Source organism: Dermacentor variabilis, unplaced genomic scaffold (assembly GCF_050947875.1).
Source record: "Dermacentor variabilis isolate Ectoservices unplaced genomic scaffold, ASM5094787v1 scaffold_13, whole genome shotgun sequence".
NCBI lineage: Eukaryota > Metazoa > Arthropoda > Arachnida > Ixodida > Ixodidae > Dermacentor > Dermacentor variabilis.
In genome coordinates this window covers 20,302,322-20,324,825 of record NW_027460291.1, presented here as the reverse complement: position 1 = coordinate 20,324,825, position 22,504 = coordinate 20,302,322, and the positions used below count along the sequence as shown (strand labels likewise).

Genomic DNA, 22,504 nt, shown 5'->3' with positions numbered 1-22,504 from the left:
CATTACTCTTTATTGCGAAAGCAATACTGCTCGAGGTTTCCGCTCTTGGCCGTCGTCCCGGAGAATCCACCATTGACCTTTAGCGTGACCTATGTGTGACGTCATACCAGCTCTGGAAAAGCGGGGCCCCAACTCGGCTCGTCGCGATCGTCCCAGCGAATCCTCCACGGTATGTCGGATGATGTGTATAAGGTGAAGCTGCAACGATGTGCTGCAGCTAAAAAGCGGCGGCGTGCGGAAGAAACGGATGAAGAGCGGGAACAACTTTTAGCTAAACATCGTGCATATTATGCAGCCAGTCGAATGCGTTCGACATCTCTTGATCTGGGTGCATCTACAAGTATCATGCATGCTTTCAATGCTGGCGCGACTTTGGCGACACCTGATCGTTCGACAGCAAGCCTTATGGATGCTTTAAATGGCGACGAGACTGCATCTACACGTTCGATGAGCAGTATGGAACTCTACAACCTGAACAGAAGATTGCTTTCTCAATCCACTAGACTTAGCCAAGCTAAGCCTCTGCTAATTTTTTTCTTTTATTTATACATTTATTCCATTCAGGTAATTTTTTTTCACGAGCACCGTTTTCTGCCGTTCCTTTTACTATCGCTTTCAAAGACACGATAGCCCACGACCTCTAGCGAAGCAGGTTGTAGAGGTTTGCTGTGCCCACAACCGTTGACACGCCGGCCTACACACGGCTGTGCCACCGGCCTTGTGCACAGCACTGCCCTCATCTCAATTGCACACCCTCGCCGCAACACACCTTTGGTCGTTGCCACACCCGCCCGCCTTACCTCCTCTCCCCTTTAGAAGGACCCTACCTATACATACTGCGCCGAGGAAAACATGCCGCCTTGAAAAAGACAACTCCACTTGTCGAAACGTTGACTGCCGTTTTTACCTTGTTCTTGTTTTGCTCATCGTCTTCAATTTCAATCTCCCGCCTTCCCCGTGTTTTCCCGGAACATGTAGACATGGCATTTTGTGAGAGCTTTCAGAAATGGGTATTCGAGGGAATATGCTTAATATGACTGAAAGTTACTTATCGCACCATACATTTCGTGTTAGGGTTTGCAGTGCTCTATCCAGGCTATTTACAGAAGAAACTGGGGTACCGCAAGGTGGGGTATTAAGCTGTACCCTCTATATCTTCAAAATGAGTTCCATGCACTTATCTGTACCGCAGAGTATGTTTTATTCTGTATACGTAGATGAGTAAAATTAGTTTCCAAGTCATGTAACCTTGCTATTTGTGAGCGACATGTCCAGCTTGGGTTAAAGAAAGTGTGTAAATGGGCAGAAGAGAACGGCTTTAAACTGAATCCTCTTAAAAGCTTCTGTATCCTTTTCACACCAAAAACAGGCTTATTTGCAGAGCCCAATGTAGGACATGACGGCACATACCAGTTGCCGCAGAAGATAAATTTTTAGGGTTGATATTTGATTCAAAACTAACCTTTATTACCCACTTAAAGAACCTCAAAGAGCAATGTTTCGCAATTTGAGACCACATTTTCTTTCAGTAAGTAAGTTAGGAGCTTTCTTTAGGTTAGCTTTTGAGGAGTTCTGAGGCTTGAAAGACGTTCTTCGAGCAAGCGTCTGTTTCGGGAACTAATTATTAATGAATAGCTACGCTTTCATTCTTTGTGAGTGACTTGAAACGTGAAGGTCATTTTGTTAAAATTCAATAGTAACCACGTGTGTATTGGTTAACCTTTTTTTAGAAGTGTTTTCTAAGTTTCATTTCTATGTTTCGCGTGTTGGTTTTCAGTACGTGCATCATTTCCACGGGGAAGTCTTGTTGGTTCATTTAGTGCCAGAAGGAAACACAATGTGACTGAGTAACTCGTGTGTGTTGATGGAAGCAGCATTCTGAGTTTTTCATTAAGCGCGCGTGGCACTAGTTAATAGCAGCCGTGTTTTGAAAGGTTCTTGAGAGTACACAAGTGACGTAAGCTTAATCATGTTGTTCACTTCATGTGTGTCCTGTATGGACAAAAAGAAGAAACGTGAATGACCTTTAGGAAAAGTCTGCGAGAGACGCAAGTATGCGTTGTCAATCATGACGGCAAGATTATTGGCGCAATTTTGATTCTGTAAACGTAGAGTTGATGTGATTGTTCAGTGGTACCGGTACATGTGATAACTGGTCCACTGTGATGGAGTATGAGCAGTCTCACTCATTAAGTGAGGGTGGCTAAGGTGTTTTGAAGCATTGGTTATTTTGAGCCGGTTGTTTCAGTAAACTGACGTATTACCTTCCTTCATTTGAATAACGAGATGGGTAGCTTTATTATAGCCTAGAAGGCAACCTCGTAGCTTCAAAACTTTTCTTGTGTATGGATAATAATGGTTGTTTTCATTATTGTTTAGTTTTTCATGGTTCCTTTGCTACGGCAATATCACATCGGCGTTGTCGGCTTCAAGGAGATATGCAAAGCTGATAAAACCTGGTTCAATCTGCCTTATCAAAATGGGAGAAAAAAACACAGGGTTGAGTTCGATGTAGTAAGAACCTGGCAAGTCAAGGGTCAAGAGCGTGGGCTAGGACGTCGGGCTGTGCTATGTGATTTTTTTTGGTGTACGTTATCCAGGGCACGGGATCCAGGAATTCCTCACATGAAGCTCGTCGCCAGTATTCTACACGCTTCGTCGGCGTTCTTGATGTCCACAGAAATGCATTCATCAGGTATTCAGAACTTTCCGGGCGAGGAGAAGTTGTTAGATACGGACCATTAACTAACACCGGTCAAGTTCTCCGAAAGCAACCACTCGGCGTCGCACTCCAATTATGGCGTACAGGTGCGCATCGACCATGCCATCGGACCCGTCAGGCACTTTGGCTATCCCGCCCCCATGTACCGCGCGTAGAACTTTTGCCTCGCCCCGGCGTGACAGTTCCCGAAACTGCAACTGGAATCTAACACGGTTTGACGTAGTTCACCCTAGTCCTAAGAAATTCTTCTTGTAGCACTGGAATGTCGTTCAAGACGAGCCGTCCCCTCCAGCTGAACGACTTCTAGCCGAGGAGACAACACCGGATGAAGGCATTTATCGGTGAATAGAGCTGATGCAGCTCATTGGCCGAATATGACGGCACTTGCATGGGCCCTACAATTAGATGAACATGAGGACACCTGCACGGGCTCGATGATAGCGGAATAGGTGGTGACTCTGAAGGACTGAAGCGGGTATAAGCCAGATAACTATCGTGAAGGAAGAGACGTTCTTCTTGCCCCGGGCTGCAGCGCCCGATTTGCCGCCGGCCGTCGATAACTATTTACGGTAATATTGTTTTCTTCTATTTGTGTACATAATGCATGTCATAATTTCTCTTAGTCCTCCTCAACTTCGGCCCACGCCCGCACGCAACGGCAAGATGAAATAACATGCACCTAATGTGTAAGTGCACGAGCGTTTTTGCTTTTCGCCCCGTCGACGCAATTATATAAGTGTTGATTTTTTGGTGGTGCTTTCGTAGTGGCGCCTAGATATAGTGGTAGCTTAAGGCTGGTTTACGTCTGCACGCCCGGCTTCAGTTGTCTACTCGGCAAATTGGCACGGTGTGTATACCTCAGAAATACGAGAAACGTTACCGTACCGTATCCTGCATTTCAATTTATCCGGTTTGTCCGCAATGGTTGTCTTGTCACAGTAGTAGCATTTCTTGCTTTCCCTTACGCTGTCTTTGCACTCTCACGTACTCCCTCCATGCACGCGCGTTAGTGAAAAAGTGATGCAGCTTATGCGATGCTTTTGCAAGGATTCACGGATAATACAGCAGTTTAGAGGGTTCTGTGACGACGACCAGGGAGTTCCAAAGGGCATTGAGGTTACACGATGAAAACTTCCAAAGGGGCGTTTCACGTCACCTAACACCTCTGGCGCGCACCTATATATTTACAGGCTCTCAACTATCCCCAGATGGTTTGCTAGGCAGCAGCACAAGCTGCCGTAGAAAAGTCGAAGGAAGAGGCAAGGAAAGCTTCGCTTTAAAAGGCGTTGATTTGCTTTTGCCAAAAAAGACGAGATGTTTCCGCGCATTTCGAACGGCTGGTGCAATATCCTCACAAACGCTGCAATTGCTCTCCTTAAGCTGGCGACCGTTTGACGAAACATATTCTTTAGCTTTACAAACCGCGAATTTCACAATGATAGCGTGGTTCTGACGTGGTGAGTGGCGTGCTACTCGGTGTGCACGCTCGAGTTTGTTTGTGACAAGCCTTATGCTTACTAGGTCATGGATTTTGTCGATTAAGAATTTTTCAGATTACGCGAAAGATTCAGGTAGGTGAGAATTGGGAATCTCATATAAAATACTACAGCAGAATTTATCTCACACTGACTGTCGACGGGTAATGCTAATAGCAATGGAACAATGTAGCGACACACCACGGTGAAACGACAGCGTGACAACGATGCCATGACGACAGCCGTATGGCGACGATTACATGATGAAAGTCCGATGCCGAAGTTAGAATGAGGGTAATGGAACGAGGGGGACGGCCTCCTGATGACGGTATGAAAACGAATGCATGACGCTGATGCAGTGGCGACGATGGCATAACAACAGCGTGACAGCAAAGGCATGATGACGTGTGTATTTTGACACTGGCGTGACGATAACTGTATCATGAAACCTGTATGACGACGGTGGCTTACGATGACAGCGTGACGAGAGTGGGATGACGAAGCTGCAGTGTTGAGCATGGCCCGACCACGATGGCATTACGAGGACGGTCTGGCAATGGAGGCATGATAGCGACTGTCTGAAGATGACGACATGATCAGGGTTACATAATCACGATTGAATGACGATAGCGTGAGTACAATACAATGAAGAAGAAAGCTTGCTGTTGATGGAACGGCGAAAGTGCAATGAAGATGACGACGTTACAGTGGGATGACGTTACTGAAGGGATGGTAATGATAAATCCACAGCGTAACGACGGCAGCAAGGCGACGACTGTATGATGACCATGGTGTCGTGATGACGGTCTGACGATAGTCGGATGACAAAACTTGAACGATGACGATGTAACGACGACGGCGGCATCACGACCCCGAGTGTACACTTAGTGGCCCAAGCTATTCGATAATCTGAATCACTGTGTCGGAGAAGAAGGCATCACGATGCTAATACGACGTGAATGATACCACGAAGATGGAATGACGACCATTGAATGGGCCCGACTACATCACTATAGCGGTCTGACAACGAATGCATGGCGCCTCTATAACGACGCTGGCATGAAGACGACATCACGAGCGTCAGATGACAAAGCGGGAGTAACAGCGATGCAACGACCACAATGCCAGTACGACCACAAACCTGGTGACCCTAACTGAGAGCAGCTTGGGCCAATGGGTTCATTGAGAAAGCATGACGACGATGGCATCACCAAATCAAGATCTGACGCTGGAATTACAAAGGAAGGTCAACGACGTCATGGGCACTCGGACCAGATACCTGGTGGCCCAAGCAGGTAAAGAACTTGGGCCACTGGTATGGCGTAAGAGGATAGATAGATAGATAGATAGATAGATAGATAGATAGATAGATAGATAGATAGATAGATAGATAGATAGATAGATAGATAGACTGGAAGCGGCTGAAGTATGCAAAGAATGCTATCGACATTAATATTAGTCTCTTTCTTCGCGAATGGCATTATCTTCGGTTTTTGCTGCAAAACACCCAGCGAGCAGTTCCGGTAGTAGCAGGGCGCGCAGCTTCTAATTCACTTCGCAGGGGTATCCATACCTAGTAATGTTGTTCGAGTTTCGTCATGCGTGTTTTAGCTCCATTAAGCTTTTACCGCCTTTCAACAATTAACTCTTCAGGCCTTGTACTTGTGCGATTACTTTCTTTTGCCGAACTTAGTTTGTGTATTTCAGTTAAGGTGTCACACTAATGTTAGGCCCAGTATTTGTTTCATTGTCGCCTGATACCAACAGCAAAGATTGAATAATAATAATAGTAATAATAATAATAATAAGCTTTATTCCCGTCAAAACGATGGCGGTGCCGTGGGTAAAAGCCGTTGAACAGCTTGACTAGAGCTCACGGTCCCCTCTACAAGGCAGTATAGGAGCATACATGAAACATACAGGAATCGAACAAAAGACAAACGCAAAATTGATTAGATTTATAGCATTACAAGGAAATCAATATTAAAATTGTTCAAAGACATAACATATCACGTGGCGCAGTTCGCGAACTGTAGTATGAGCTAAATCGATTCCACGTTTATTCAGAATATTAAGAAGTTTAGGCAAAATACACGATAGTGTACCTATAGAATAACTAGCACGGAGCGTGACCCCCTTCAAGTATTCAGACTGACGTATAGTATAGGATGTGGGCTTTATTTCCAGCTTGGCGAGGTGGCGAAAAAAATTTGGATTTTCTTTTAATTCGCACTTAAAGGTAACAATTAGTCTATAGCTATACAATTTACAGACAGGCATTATATCTGTTTTAATGAAAATAGTATGTGTATGAGAATTGTAGGGGACATCAAAAAGAAGCCTAATTATCTTTTTTTGTAGGATGTACACCTTTGTTAAGTTAGTCACTGTGGTAGATCCCCATACTAAGAAGCAGTAAGAGAGGTGAGAGTAAAAAGAAATTATATATCAGTTTTTTTACGCTGAAAGGTAATATCGCCCTACATCTGGATAAAATACCAACGACATTTGGCAGTTTAGTGCAAACAGAATCTACATGAATATCCCATAGCATATTTTGCGAAAACGTGACCCCAAGAATTTTAATACTACTTCCTATTTCTATTTTACTGGTGCCGTAGAAAAGATCTATGTTCATATTTACTTGTTCTGATTTCGGTCTCAATAGCACAGCCTTAGTTTTGCTGGTGTTAACCCCTAACTGATTTGCTACAGACCATTCCAGAAGTTTTACAAGAGCGGAGTTTGCTATGCAGTTCATTTGCTCACAGTCTGTAGCGGAAAAAAATATGCTGGCATCGTCGGCGTACAATATATATTTGGCTTCAGCGCATGTATTTACCAGATCATTTATATCGATATTAAAAAGAAAAGGTCCACGAATGCTGCCTTGAGGCACTCCTCTTGCAATCGGTTTTTGGTCGGAACAGTGCTCACCTATTTGAACATACTGCCGCCGATAGCAAAGGTAACATTTTATAAGATTCCAGCAATGGCCGCGCCCTCCATACAGTTAAAGTTTTTTGAGTGAAATAGAATGAATAATCCAGTCAAATGCTTTCGTGAAGTCAATGTACAGGCCTAGTACAACCATCTTACTTGAAGACTGTGATAAAATAAACACTTTTTCTTCTGTCAAGGCTAGTTCCGTAGACGTATGCTTTCTAAACCTAAATTGAGCTGGGGTTAGAAGGTCATATTTCTGAAAAAAAAATTAAAAGGTGCTCATGAATAATCTTTTCTAAACCCTTTGAAAATATTGGCAACACTGAGATAGGGCGATGATTCTTGATGTCATTTCGATCACCTTTTTTGAACAATACTGTAACCTTAGCCACTTGCATTCTTTGTGGGAAAACTGCACTTGAGAAACAAAGGTTAAATATATGAGTAAGAATCGGTGTGATAAGATCCATAATATGTTTAAGAGGTCGAATTTGCATACCTTCAACTTCACAACTAGAGCTGTTTTGAAGAGACATAAAAACAGACCGAACTTGTTCTTCGCTAACGACCTCAAGAAAGAAAGTAGATTGGTTACTCGAGGGCACGAATATTGAAAATTCAGGCACTGGAAAATAATCGCCACACTGCACAAAATCGTTATTAAATATATTCGCCAGGGCGCCACCGGATATCTCGATTTCACCGATTTTAAGTTTATCTGTGTTTGGGAACGAGTTACTGCGATTTAAAACAGTGTTCAACTTTTTCCACAAAAGATCAGGCTTACGAGAGCAGGCGTCAAGTTCCGCATGAAAATAGTTTTGTCTGCTTAGCTTTATTTCTTTATTTAGCTGATTTCGGTACATCTTAAACTCCTTGAGTTTTGGGGGATGTTTAGTTTTTATAAACTGATGGTACATTGGTATTCGTCTCATTGATCTTTTTAATGAGCTCTGGCGTGATCCAAGGCTTGCGTATTTTCCTACTAAGTTTCACTTGCTTAAGTGGAAAGTGCCGTTTATATATTTCAGCGATGTGATCAACGAACATGTTATAAGCCTTGTCAGCGCAATTAATCGCAAGAAGATATTCGAAGTCAGAATTTAGCACGTCATTCCTGAAAGCATCTAGGCGAGTAGGATTTATTATTTGAACATTTATCAATTGTTTTTTGCTATGATAATTGTGTGTATCTAATATTTCGAAGGTAGGAAGGTGGTCACTCAAGTCACAGGTCATCACACCCGCAATGTTATTTTCACTGACCGGGTTAGTAATTATTAGGTGTAACAAAGTTTCGCTATGTTCTGTGATGCTAGCAGGCAAAATGATTTGGTTTGAGCACCCGTTTGAAGTAATAAGCATATTCATAGTGGTTTTGGCTGCTGAATCTTCTAAGAAATCAATATTGAAGTCGCCAGCAGATAGAACAATGTAACCAGCCTCAGACGTAAACGATAACAACTCTTCGTAGAACGCAAAAAGTTTTCAACATTTCCATCGGGCAGGCGATAACATACAGAGAAAACAGAATTGTTCACTTTCGCTCTCAAAACCTCGTAATCACAGGAAGAAACACAGAAATGAGAAAGCAGTTCACATTGTATTCCTTCCTTCAGTAGCATCATTACGCCGCCGCAACGACGATTTGAGCGGTTTAAGGAGAATAACTGATAAGGTGTAAACCCGAAGTGACCATGATCATTTTTACACCGCGTTTAGGTGAGCATTATCACATCAAACAGAAATGAAAAACTCGAAGTAAAATGCTCCATAGTATCTTCTTTGTTATAAAGGAAAGGAACATTCATGTGAAGGCATTTCAAAGCGCTTATTTGATAGCCCGAGACAACAGCATTCACTTCATGTGGCAAGAGAAAGATGTGACGTGTTGATTCACACATAAAATACTAAAAGAAGCAATATTATCAAGATTGAATGTTCAGATAGATCACGCGGGAAGGTCACGTTCACTGCGCACGATGACAGAACAATCGCCGACTGCCTTACACAGATAAATCTTGCCATTTCTGAACCAGACATATGTGTAGCCCTTTTCCTTTGCCAACTCCTTTGCTGTTAGAAACAGTGGCCGACATCGGGTTGTCATATTCTCTAGTATAGAAGTACTGCTTTCATTGTCTCTCAGTTTCCGCCTAATTTCCAACCATTTATCCCTGGTGGCTTGTCGGGCATATCGCACGATTATTCCTGGGACCTTGCCTGCTTTCGCCGGAAGGCGGTAAATCGCATCAACATCCAGTTTGCTCAATTGTGGGACTTCTAACAAACCTGCCACACTGTTCACTTTTATCAACAAGTCTTCGTTCGGAGTAACCTGAATTCCATGAAATTACAAGTTTAACCGATGGTTTCTCCATTCAAGTTCACTGATTTCAGTGACCAGCTTTTCAGTCTCCGTCTCTCTACATCGGGCCTTTTGCTCAAGCTTCTCTACCCTTGCTTTCACATTTTTTGTGTCGCTTTCTTGCACAGCAACACGTTTCAGCAGTTCATCATACTTGTGACACATTACTTCAATAATTTTTTCGATGTAAGAAACCGTCTCCTTTAGAGGCACCAGCCGATCGAGCTTTTCATTCATGCTGACCAGTAGAGACCGCAATCCAGCCAACTCTTCCCGAGTTACTCTATCACTCTGATTTTCTTCCTTCTGTTTAGCTGCTTTGCAACTGGGACATGTCCACTTTTGCTTTCATGACGCGCTTCGGCATTTAAATTGCTTTTCTGTGAGACTAGCACAGTGTCCAATATGGTAAGATTAGGTACATTCCACACAAGACATAAACGCCTCTTTGCGGTCAACAGCCTGATTACAGGAAAGGCAAGTATTGTTTCCCAACATTTGGACTGACAGTAAATTCAAGAAGCAAGGAACAACCAAAATACACAGGCTTTGCAAGTTGGCAGCACGGCAGCGACAGCAAATTTACAGCTACAAAGGCGCAAAATAAATGCTACCAACCTGCGAAAAGCAGTGTTGCGTTTAGAAAAGCGTCCACATGCTGCCACCGCTGCCGAGTGCCGGGTGGTTCACGAGTCCAGCATTTATTCTTGCAGCTGGTAGCCTGCAGCCGCGCTCGTTGTTGCAGTTTGTCGGTGGGTTCCGCAAACACGTGCCCACTGCTACGATCAATGAAGCCCAAGTAGACGGCCACATCAGGCCAGGCAACAGGATTGCGGGAGAAACGAAGCTGCGAAAAGCAGTGTTGCGTTTAGAAAAGCGTCCACATGCTGCCACCGCTGCCGAGTGCCGGGTGGTTCACGAGTCCAGCATTTATTCTTGCAGCTGGTAGCCTGCAGCCGCGCTCGTTGTTGCAGTTTGTCGGTGGGTTCCGCAAACACGTGCCCACTGCTACGATCAATGAAGCCCAAGTAGACGGCCACATCAGGCCAGGCAACAGGATTGCGGGAGAAACGAAGCTGCGAAAAGCAGTGTTGCGTTTAGAAAAGCGTCCACATGCTGCCACCGCTGCCGAGTGCCGGGTGGTTCACGAGTCCAGCATTTATTCTTGCAGCTGGTAGCCTGCAGCCGCGCTCGTTGTTGCAGTTTGTCGGTGGGTTCCGCAAACACGTGCCCACTGCTACGATCAATGAAGCCCAAGTAGACGGCCACATCAGGCCAGGCAACAGGATTGCGGGAGAAACGAAGCTGCGAAAAGCAGTGTTGCGTTTAGAAAAGCGTCCACATGCTGCCACCGCTGCCGAGTGCCGGGTGGTTCACGAGTCCAGCATTTATTCTTGCAGCTGGTAGCCTGCAGCCGCGCTCGTTGTTGCAGTTTGTCGGTGGGTTCCGCAAACACGTGCCCACTGCTACGATCAATGAAGCCCAAGTAGACGGCCACATCAGGCCAGGCAACAGGATTGCGGGAGAAACGAAGCTGCGAAAAGCAGTGTTGCGTTTAGAAAAGCGTCCACATGCTGCCACCGCTGCCGAGTGCCGGGTGGTTCACGAGTCCAGCATTTATTCTTGCAGCTGGTAGCCTGCAGCCGCGCTCGTTGTTGCAGTTTGTCGGTGGGTTCCGCAAACACGTGCCCACTGCTACGATCAATGAAGCCCAAGTAGACGGCCACATCAGGCCAGGCAACAGGATTGCGGGAGAAACGAAGCTGCGAAAAGCAGTGTTGCGTTTAGAAAAGCGTCCACATGCTGCCACCGCTGCCGAGTGCCGGGTGGTTCACGAGTCCAGCCTTTATCCTTGCAGCTGGTAGCCTGCAGCCGCGCTCGTTGTTGCAGTTTGTCGGTGGGTTCCGCAAACACGTGCCCACTGCTACGATCAATGAAGCCCAAGTAGACGGCCACATCAGGCCAGGCAACAGGATTGCGGGAGAAACGAAGCTGCGAAAAGCAGTGTTGCGTTTAGAAAAGCGTCCACATGCTGCCACCGCTGCCGAGTGCCGGGTGGTTCACGAGTCCAGCCTTTATCCTTGCAGCTGGTAGCCTGCAGCCGCGCTCGTTGTTGCAGTTTGTCGGTGGGTTCCGCAAACACGTGCCCACTGCTACGATCAATGAAGCCCAAGTAGACGGCCACATCAGGCCAGGCAACAGGATTGCGGGAGAAACGAAGCTGCGAAAAGCAGTGTTGCGTTTAGAAAAGCGTCCACATGCTGCCACCGCTGCCGAGTGCCGGGTGGTTCACGAGTCCAGCCTTTATCCTTGCAGCTGGTAGCCTGCAGCCGCGCTCGTTGTTGCAGTTTGTCGGTGGGTTCCGCAAACACGTGCCCACTGCTACGATCAATGAAGCCCAAGTAGACGGCCACATCAGGCCAGGCAACAGGATTGCGGGAGAAACGAAGCTGCGAAAAGCAGTGTTGCGTTTAGAAAAGCGTCCACATGCTGCCACCGCTGCCGAGTGCCGGGTGGTTCACGAGTCCAGCCTTTATCCTTGCAGCTGGTAGCCTGCAGCCGCGCTCGTTGTTGCAGTTTGTCGGTGGGTTCCGCAAACACGTGCCCACTGCTACGATCAATGAAGCCCAAGTAGACGGCCACATCAGGCCAGGCAACAGGATTGCGGGAGAAACGAAGCTGCGAAAAGCAGTGTTGCGTTTAGAAAAGCGTCCACATGCTGCCACCGCTGCCGAGTGCCGGGTGGTTCACGAGTCCAGCCTTTATCCTTGCAGCTGGTAGCCTGCAGCCGCGCTCGTTGTTGCAGTTTGTCGGTGGGTTCCGCAAACACGTGCCCACTGCTACGATCAATGAATCCCAAGTAGACGGCCACATCAGGCCAGGCAACAGGATTGCGGGAGAAACGAAGCTGCGAAAAGCAGTGTTGCGTTTAGAAAAGCGTCCACATGCTGCCACCGCTGCCGAGTGCCGGGTGGTTCACGAGTCCAGCCTTTATCCTTGCAGCTGGTAGCCTGCAGCCGCGCTCGTTGTTGCAGTTTGTCGGTGGGTTCCGCAAACACGTGCCCACTGCTACGATCAATGAAGCCCAAGTAGACGGCCACATCAGGCCAGGCAACAGGATTGCGGGAGAAACGAAGCTGCGAAAAGCAGTGTTGCGTTTAGAAAAGCGTCCACATGCTGCCACCGCTGCCGAGTGCCGGGTGGTTCACGAGTCCAGCCTTTATCCTTGCAGCTGGTAGCCTGCAGCCGCGCTCGTTGTTGCAGTTTGTCGGTGGGTTCCGCAAACACGTGCCCACTGCTACGATCAATGAATCCCAAGTAGACGGCCACATCAGGCCAGGCAACAGGATTGCGGGAGAAACGAAGCTGCGAAAAGCAGTGTTGCGTTTAGAAAAGCGTCCACATGCTGCCACCGCTGCCGAGTGCCGGGTGGTTCACGAGTCCAGCCTTTATTCTTGCAGCTGGTAGCCTGCAGCGTCGCTCGTTCTTGCAGTTTGTCGGTGGGTTCCGCAAACACGTGCCCACTGCTACGATCAATGAAGCCCAAGTAGACGGCCACATCAGGCCAGGCAACAGGATTGCGGGAGAAACGAAGCTGCGAAAAGCAGTGTTGCGTTTAGAAAAGCGTCCACATGCTGCCATTGCTGCCGAGTGACATGCATATACTCGCCAAGAAGTACCAGGCAGCATTAAGGACTCGGGGGCTGCACCAAACAATAATCACTGGATTTGTTCTTCAGAACGCTGTGTTTAGCACTAACCAGCACGGTGAAAACCAGCGAATAGATGTCAGCGTTGGGTGCAGCCAACGAGCCCACAAAGCAGTCACGATGGTTGCAGGTGCTTTATAGTTGACGTTCTTCAGTTTCCCTCAAGTGCGTGATACCATGATGGTTCGAGCAGCCAGTACTCCAATGCCTATCCACGTTCATCCGGTGAAGCCAAAGACGGCCGGCCACAGTGATTTCTGCAATGATTACTAGAGGGAACTCTAGCGTTGCCATTGTTCAGACACCATGATGAAATTTGTTTGACCTTCGTGCTTGTGTCGTCACACATTCTTGTGGTAGCGTTTATTACTGTTTGTCTACCTTCAATAGACTACATTTTAAAGCAACTTATACTATTGTTTTCAAATGCGGAAGGCAATAATTCTATGCAAACACAGATCGCTGCTGATAATTGCAGTGGTTGCACTTGTCCATACGTGCGTACCGCAGTGGATTCAATATCGCACTTCGGTGCTATAAGTCTTGTTCGAATCGTGCAGTCGGACAATTTCATAAAGGTTATTTATTTTTCATAACGGATTACATTCTTGAAAGTGATCAGTTTGCAAGACCACGAAGTGGTTTAAAGCCAGGAAGAAGTTTAGGCAAATCCATGTACTAACCATCATTGCCATGTCGGCAGAACTGCCCTGCTTCCAGATCCCGTGGACACTAGCGCCACTGTTCTTTATGCTGATTGTATGAAACTATGCAGGTGGCAGGCCATGTCGCTTCTGAAATCTGTGGGGCAGCAGCGCATGCTCCAGCGATGGTGCAGGCGGAAACATGGGAGAAATCAGAGCAACAATCATCCGCGCTGTGAAAATCAGTGTATTAGACGCCAGCGTTATGTTGGGGCAACTGAGCCCACGCTTCGTGCCCTACAATGAACTCATCTACAGTGACTACCTAATATAGCATGCGAGAAGAATGCGAAAAGCATTCGCCGCGCAACCCCCAAGCACATATCTATGCTGCAAGCCCAGTGGTACAAGGTAGTGACCCAAGTTGCCGTCCAAGATGTTCATTCAATAGATGGCGCTGTGGATTCTGAAGGAAGCGTGAGAGAAAAGTTACGCTGCAGTACGTGGCTCATGCACGACGCGTTTCAGCCGTGGCAATATCGTAGACAGTCGTTCAGATATGCTGCCGGCCATATTTGTTTATTTGGTGCGTTGCGTTTGTGAGGTGTTGACTAATAAAACATGGCCACCTTCGTTTACCATATTCTCATTCATTGCATAGCAGTAGTCTCGACTCCGACACCTTGAACGCCTTGACATGACATCCAGGGGAGTATTGGCCTCGAATTTGAGGTAACGTATACGGTTAAAATAATTTCGAGGTAATGCCTAATACTGCCACGCACAGAGACAGAAAAATGGCCTCAAATATTGCTGCATGGGACACGTGTCCCGGGAGATGTGGGTATAACTGCCAAGACTTGTCGTTTTGTCCATTTTCATTTCAGTTTTTCCTATTCCGTGTTCATTTTCTAAATTTTTTCCTTGGGTTAATTATCCGTTGGCCTTCATAAGTTTGTTACTAACAAAAACTGGGGCCCTCTGTTGCCGGCAGTTTCGCGATACTTTTTCTTCAGCAGTGCGCTTGATTTTTTTTGCCACTAATGACACACATTTATACTTCACTTGTTTTTTTAATTAGCTAAACAGGCTTTCTCGCCACTAGGCTTCATTCTGTACTGAAGTCGCGAATAGCAGCGGAAAAATTTTCGGCTTCTTGGACGTGTTGGCTTATATGCGTTGTAGCGCAAAGAAACAAGGACATAGCGCCAAAGGTGTCAAGTACTCTTCTTTGTCCGCGTTTGTTTGCGCTAGAATGGCTCCAGTTCTTAGAGGAACTTGCTGTTGTCCTAGCTGGTACCTCATAATCGTAAAACTACTTAGAGCGCAATGAACCCGCCGCATTTCCGCAATTACCCCGAAACTGCCCCCAAGACACTGCTGCTCACTACCATTACCGTTTCTTTGACCGAAAGTAAACGCAAACTTGTTCAAAGTGACCCATGCGCACTCATCATGAAAGCAGCACAATCCAAATCACGGCTCTGACAATGTATGTGCATACGTTGCTAGAGCCTTCAATAAAGTAAGACCACTGCAATTTGTTTTACCTCTGCTTCTCATCAGCTCGAAATAGTAGTTCCCGATAGTCAATGGTTTTATTGAAATGATAAAACTCTAGCAGTCCTTACACCTTACACGGTTTCTTTATTTTCTGCCTATGCGGTTGATGGGTTCAACTGACTTTATCCCAGACATGTCATTCAAAGTTGCTGTACCATTCCAAGTTCAAATTCGCACCATTTCTCGTTTCTTTCCTTGAGCCCTATACTAAAATAATGTTGCAGCGGCTACGAATTATCAAACCTTCAAACTGACATTGTTTGAGCACATGGCCATTACTTTGTTTTCGCACTTGTCATGTTTACTAGAATACTGCTTAACTCATGCAAGAGAGCAACCGCACCATTGAATTATATTCCTAAATGCCGCTATTGGAGCCTCTACGTGGGAAATAGGAATCAATCAATCACTCAAGTCTGGACGGAAAGTTTTGCATTCCTTCTTTTAGAAGTCGGCTCTGGCTTCCTATTTCCTTTAGCTGCATTTAATGAGCCCTGAGTTTTGTACGCACCGAGTGTCTTCTCAATATTACCACTATGTATGCTCCCCGTGAATATGCGTTTACGCTGCTGAGCATGGGCTTCAAATCTGAGGTTCGGCAGCTGCATTACAGTGAGGGTGGAATACTCAAGCATCGTCCATTCAGTTCCCGTTAAAGAACTCCCGTAGTCAACATGTGGTTTTCATACTGCGGCCTGCCTGACGATTGGGCCTTTTTTGCAGCATAAAACCGAGTATATAACGTATAAACACTTATGTATTACAATTAGGCAGAATCGTTCAAAATATATTAAGAAATTTTATGGTAATGGAATGAGGAAATGAAACGTTAGAACAGTTCATTTGCAGTTTTTATTGCGCAGCCATGTGTCATGGTACCTTGAACCTATTTTTCAGAGCGTGATTTTACGCCTTCCAAAGCCGTATCCCACTAGATGCGTGGAATACGACGCCAGAGGCCAGCTGGAGCAATCTTTCGGCTACGAGACGCAGTCGGTGAGTGTTTCAAGATACTTTTACTGCTTCAATGCGACGTGCAACCAAACCTGTACGTATATGGTCCCCAACCTATAAAAGTTAAAAAATAAAAAGCAGTGCTCTAGTGTCGCATTTTCTATGCGTACTTGCACGACAGTTTCAAGTCTGTAATTCAAATTTTTAAGCTTTACCTGTGGTGTAAGCTTTGCTCTTGATCTCAAGCTCCCAATACCCTTTGATGTTTGTAGTTCCTGTTTCCTTCATGGCAACCAAACCTGTACGTGCAACCAAACCTGTACGTATATGGTCAACCTAGAAAAGTTAAAAATAAAAAGCAGTGCTCTAATTTCCCATTTTTATACGTAATTGCACGACAGTTACAAGTCTGTAATTCCAGTTTTTATGCTTTACCTGTGGCGTAAGCTTTGCTCTTGATCTCAAGCTCCCGGTACCGCTTGATGTCTGTAGTTGCTGCTTCCTCCATGGCAAACTCCTCAGTCGCAACCGAGTAACAGAAAAAAAGTCGAGGCATGGTCGCGCCTTGACTTGCACGGTAATTTCACCGTCACCAGCTACTGCAATATAAATTAACCTGCTCAACGTTGACACCCAAGTTCCTACGTGACCAGAATAATTCCTCTAGCACTGCTATCAATTCATATCTGGCCTGATGCACCGCAGGGCTGGTCGGCTTCTTACATACAAACGGCTTCGCACAGTGAGCCTCCTCTAACAGAGAATGATTTGATGATGATGATTGCGTAATATGCCGTAAAATACTTCAGCAGATTACATAATCGTGCTCCAATCCGGTCTTAACGCTGGTTTTTTTCGGGTGTACAACATTTCAATAAAAATTAAATTTAACTAAATGTAAATTAATGCATGTCTCTAGAGATACCAGCCAACCTAATCTTGTATAAAGTATGTGCACTGTCGCGTTAGAAAATGTATCCCCATAAAAGCATCTCGGCGTGCATATTGCGTCCAACATTCCTTGGAATACTCGTATTCAATATTCTACTAACAACGCCAACCGCATGCTGGAATAGGCCCAACGTAACTTTTCCAGATCACGTGGTACACTTAAGCTTACCCGAAAATACCGTTTTATCGAGTAGGAGGAACATAGCCTCGAAAAAGAGCTCTCTGTCGCTCTCCTGCTCACACTGCTTCCTGCGAATCGCCATTTCTCCCGGTGGAAGCATGGAACGGTAGCGGTGTCTTTGGGAATTAGCGCGATTGAAAGGTGCTCAATTTGTGATTGTGGCAGTGTTAGATGACTCAGGGCCAACGGGCTACCACCGAGCAGTAATCGGCTGCAAAAATAACTTCACAAGCTAAAGCGCCTCTTCAGCCACGGCGGTTCCGATGATTCCGCCACTGCGGTTCCAGACTTTGGATTGCCAGCATAAACAGAAACAACTTGACGCCATCCCCTTCGCTGCGTGTATCTTCATAAAATGGTGTTTCCAGTGAGCGCACTGCGGTGAAACCAGCATCCACGATCAATTTTACATATGAACGAGAGGTGCGTATTCAAGTCGGTAAACTATCCCAATTGGACGAAGTGAACTATTTATTCGTGCACGCGCGTTAAAGGTATTCCTTTCGAAGGCGTTTTGAGGTTATCGTGCTTGGCAAGCAACATTCTATGAGAAGTTAACGGGGGAATTATGAAAATAATATGTGCGACAAAGCCTTCCACGCCTTCCACGCGCGTGCTTTCAAATCTCGCCAGCGAGTTGTCTGGCCGACGCCAGGCATCGCACGTAGCATTAATTCACAGAACGATCTTGCTGTTACAGAGGATTATTGTTCGTTTTTCCGCTCTTCCGAGGCACCCAGGTTTTCATGCCCAAGCACCGGTCGCGACTGACGAGTGCGTTTTTTCCTTCAACACGTCGCGGCTGTCTGGTTGATTGGGGCACATTCGCAGCCACTGTCGAGAGGTCGTTTTATCGAGCACTCCGTTGTAGGTGCCCTGCTGATTGAATTACTGCACAGTTGTTTTATTCACGAAGCTCGATGAACGGGTGCCAGGTGGCGACATCAATGAAAGTGCTTATTAAAAGCTTATAGGGAATTACTTTGCGTGCGCTGCGTTAGGATGGAACCTATGGAAGACAATTTTAACTCCTTCATTTGTCTATCCTCCGGTGTTTAGCGATTGTTTGTGCCGTCAGACTAAGTCCGCGTTGAAAAATGTCACATTCAAAAGTTGCTTTCCAACTAGAGGGGAAGCGTTCCCCGTCACTCTAAAGCAGCCGTGGTTTGTCTATCCTTCGGTTTCTACAGAGTTTATGCGATCAGACCATGTGCGTGTTGAACAACGTCACTGTTATAATTTCCTTTGAACTAGAGCCAGAGCTTTTGTTGTTGCTATAATGCAGCTGTGGTTTCTCTATAGTCCGGTGTCCAGCTATTGCTTATGCCGTCAGACCAAAGGCGCGTTTAACAACATATCTTTCAAAATTTGCTTTCGAACTAGAGCCGAAACCTATGTCGTTGCTTAATTTGCATCCGTGCTTTTCTATCCTCCGGCGTCTAGCGATTGTTTATGCCGTCAGACGAAGTGCGCTTCACCAATGTAACTTTCAAAACTTCCGTTTGAGCAAGAGCCACAGCCTCTCTTGTTGCTCTAGGGCACCATGGTTTACCTATCCTTGTTTCTCTACAGATTGTTCATGCCTTCAGATCAAGTGGGCTTTGAACAATGTGACGTTCAAAATTTGCATTTCAACGGAATTTCACGTTGCTCTAAATTAGCCATCGTTTATCTCTGCTTTTGTGTCTAGAGATTGTTTATCCGGTCGCACTGAGTGCGCGTTATGCAAGCTGACTGACGTACTTTCTTGTTAATTAGAGCCATTTTTTGCGAATTAAATTGCGAAGCTACTGACAACGCATGTGGGACAAAGAAACAAATAATAAGCTGCATTTGGTTAAGCCAAGGATAGGTTTCTGGCCCCCCGTTACAAAAACAAGACGGACCGATGTCCTATACTGTACACTCATAATAGGACACACATATGGCACTCACAATTTTCTGCTTACTGGCAACGAACCTCCTACCTGTGGTAGATGTGGTGAAAGGCTCACCGTCCTCCACGGCCTCGTGGAGTGTCGGGAAGCAGAAAGAGAAAGAAAGAAACATTTTCCTCTAGCGTACTAATATTATCTCCCTCTCCCTCCCGGTATGTTTCTTGGCAAGGAACCCCTTTTTACTACCAAAGCTGTCCTAGGTTTCTTAAATGATGTGGTGTTACGTGTGAATAGCCCAAAAGTATCGTAGCGCATCCTCTCTCTAGAGGATACTGCTGTGATAGTAGTCCTTGTACAGCACACGCCTTTCAGGTCCTTGTGCTTCAAGGACTTTGTTAGGGCAGTGGTGCTTTTTCAAATTTTTTATCGAGATGACAAATTTTAGCACGACGTAATTCTTTACAATGTTTCTTTCGTGTCCTTGTCACGCTTCATAATCATAGTCATAGTTTTATTACCTGTAGCTATTACGCATATTGCAGTGACCGTCTTTTAGGCCTATTTACAGCCCTGTAACATTCATTGCTTGTAATTTAACGCTTCACATTGATTTCATTACCATTGCCTTGGCGCTCTTTGGCAATACCTGGCCCGTTGCGCCATAAAACACAACACATCATCATCATTAGTTTACAAAAAACCTAGAAAGTAAAAGACCTCGAACATGAACAGGTAAACAGCTAGTTGCGCTGTACATCCAAGACTGGCCCCATCACCCCGAAAGCAGAGCCACCAAATTCGGTGCTCGCGTGGAGTTCTCAGCGCGATGCAAAGTGGCTTGTACGCACTGAGACGTAAACAACCATACGCATAAAGGGTCGGTAGACAAAAAAAATACTACCATGCCTTCCACTGCGTTCACTACAGGGGCCCTATAACGTAAAACTATTCCAATATGTTTCTATTCCATTCTTCTGACGTCAATTCTGCGTAACCACCAACGCAAGCACCGGGCGGTCACCCGCAGTGTTGTCTGAACAGACCAATCAAACGCTCTCCTCGTTCATAGGAGGTCACTTTTGTTTGCTTGAAAAACGAATAACATTGCCTACACTGAGCGGCTTGTCGTATCTAATTGGCTGACAATAGGCGAGGAGAACGCTCAAGTGGAGAGGGATTCGATGGGGCCGAGCCACTGCACTGAAAGTCGATAACCGGATGAAGAGGGTGGTGCCGGCGCCTACGATTGGTCGGCTTTCACTTACTTAGCTTGTGGTGGCTGGTCGAAAATCGCGGCGGCATGCAACGGAAGCTCAAGAATGACGCTTAAACGGACCCTCAGCAAAGAAGAATTGGCAGAATGAGGGGGTAAACGTCCCGAAAGTGCTCGAAAACGTTACACGGCCACGCAAGAAGTTTTATTATACGCAAATACACGCATGCTCTCCGGCAGGTGCGAGTCGCCAGCGTCTGAGTGATCGGCGGCAGCCATCTTCTATTCCTTTCGGAATTGGGCAGCCTGCGGCTGTTCCTAAGAAAATTCAGTTTTGTTCGGCATAATAATGCATCTTTATCACGTACACGTCACTTTGACGCGGTGAGTTCTTGCGGTTTGGTGACGTCGCGTGACAGGCAGGTGAAGTGGGTGCAGCCCGAAAACTTTTTACCAATAGCCGAGGGCTAATGGAGAAAAGGGGTCGAATCAGAAATAACTGTTTTTTCTTTTTTCTGTCAAATCATACATAATCAGTGTGTACACATCATATCAGATGGGGAGGTATCGCGGTTTTCGTGACGTCGCGTGACAGACAGGTGAAGTGGGGGTGGTCGAAAAAAGTTTTTGACCAATCGTGGAGGGCTGATAGCAGAATTGGAATAGAAAAGTTTGGAAGAGTTTTACGTTATAGCACCCCAGGACTTGTTTAGCGCAGCCCCCCAGTGAGCGACATCGGCGGTTTGCTGTAGATGCTGCCATCTGGTGAAAGTGGGACGGTTACGCTCCGTCACGGTTCGCAGTGACGGAGCGTAATCGGCAATCTGGAAGCACGTGATTCTTCTTATGCTTTTGACAGAACACGTCTGAGCGACTAATAAACGTGTGCTTATGTGACTCCTCGTCTAGAAAAAGAGAAAGAAAGCTAAATGGCTAAAAAAGGTACAAAAACTGCGATTGGTGAAACTAGCGTTTTACAGGGGCAAACTCGTGCCCTCATAAGCAGGTTGCACCGAAAGAACAACGATAGCAGCAAACACAGTCGGAGATCGTCGGAAATCTGATCTGCTGGTCAAGCGCGTCGGCTTTTATAGACGAACCATCGTACATTCCAGAGAAATTGATGGTGCCTGCGTATCGTCCAGAAAGTTCTACACCATTCGCGTCGCGCATATATGCCATCAGTATAAACAAAATTCAGTGACAATAGACAGCGGATAGAACAATCGACAACATTCCAGACACTTCCGATACAAGCAGGCCCGTCTCGCGCTGAGCGATAACATTACTTCGACGGTGAAAAGCGCTCATCCGAAAAAAGATAAGTCCACCTGTATATGCCCCCTCTCGAAAAGCATCCTCCTGATGCTACAAACATAACAGGAGAGCGAAAGACAAAGGGTCAGTTATCAAGGAAACAAAGTCCAAAGGAACACAGTCTAAAAAAAGCAAGTCCAGCGGGCAGGCAGTTCATTAGCGCAGGTAGAACGGTTTAAGTCGCACAGCATGGACTGTTTTAGGTCGTGCGCGGCGCCGCTGTGATAGCGAAATACCGTCTGGCACGACATCGTAGTCGAGGGCGCCAAAGCATCGGATGAACTTGTAGGGTCCGAAATTGCGGCGTAAAAGCTACTCGCTAACTCTTCGTCGGCGTATTGGGGTCCAAAGCCAAACACGGTGGCCGGGCTGGTACTCGACGTAACGTCGCCGAAGGTTGTAGTGTCGGCTGTCGGTCCTCTGCTGATTCTAGATCAGCAGGTGGGTGAGCTGTTGGGCTTATTCGGCGCGCTAGAGTTAGGTGGCGACTTCGAGATTCTCTTCGTCGTAGACGTGCGGCCGCATGGCGTCGAGAGTCGTTTTCGGGTTCCTGCTGTAAACCAGCTTCAACGCCGTGATCCGT

At 46.2% G+C, this 22,504-nt stretch overlaps 1 protein-coding gene across 1 annotated transcript in view; it reads left to right on the top strand.

Annotated features, from left to right (window-relative positions):
• Positions 1 to 19,119, top strand: part of LOC142566621 (uncharacterized) — a 141,548-nt gene extending 122,429 nt beyond the window's left edge. Inside the window, exons 5-6 of the mRNA XM_075677458.1 lie at positions 16,326 to 16,424; positions 19,087 to 19,119. Coding sequence (XP_075533573.1) covers positions 16,326 to 16,424; positions 19,087 to 19,119 — 132 coding nt within the window. The remainder of the gene's footprint in view (positions 1 to 16,325; positions 16,425 to 19,086) is intronic.
• Positions 19,120 to 22,504: the final 3,385 nt, after the last annotated feature.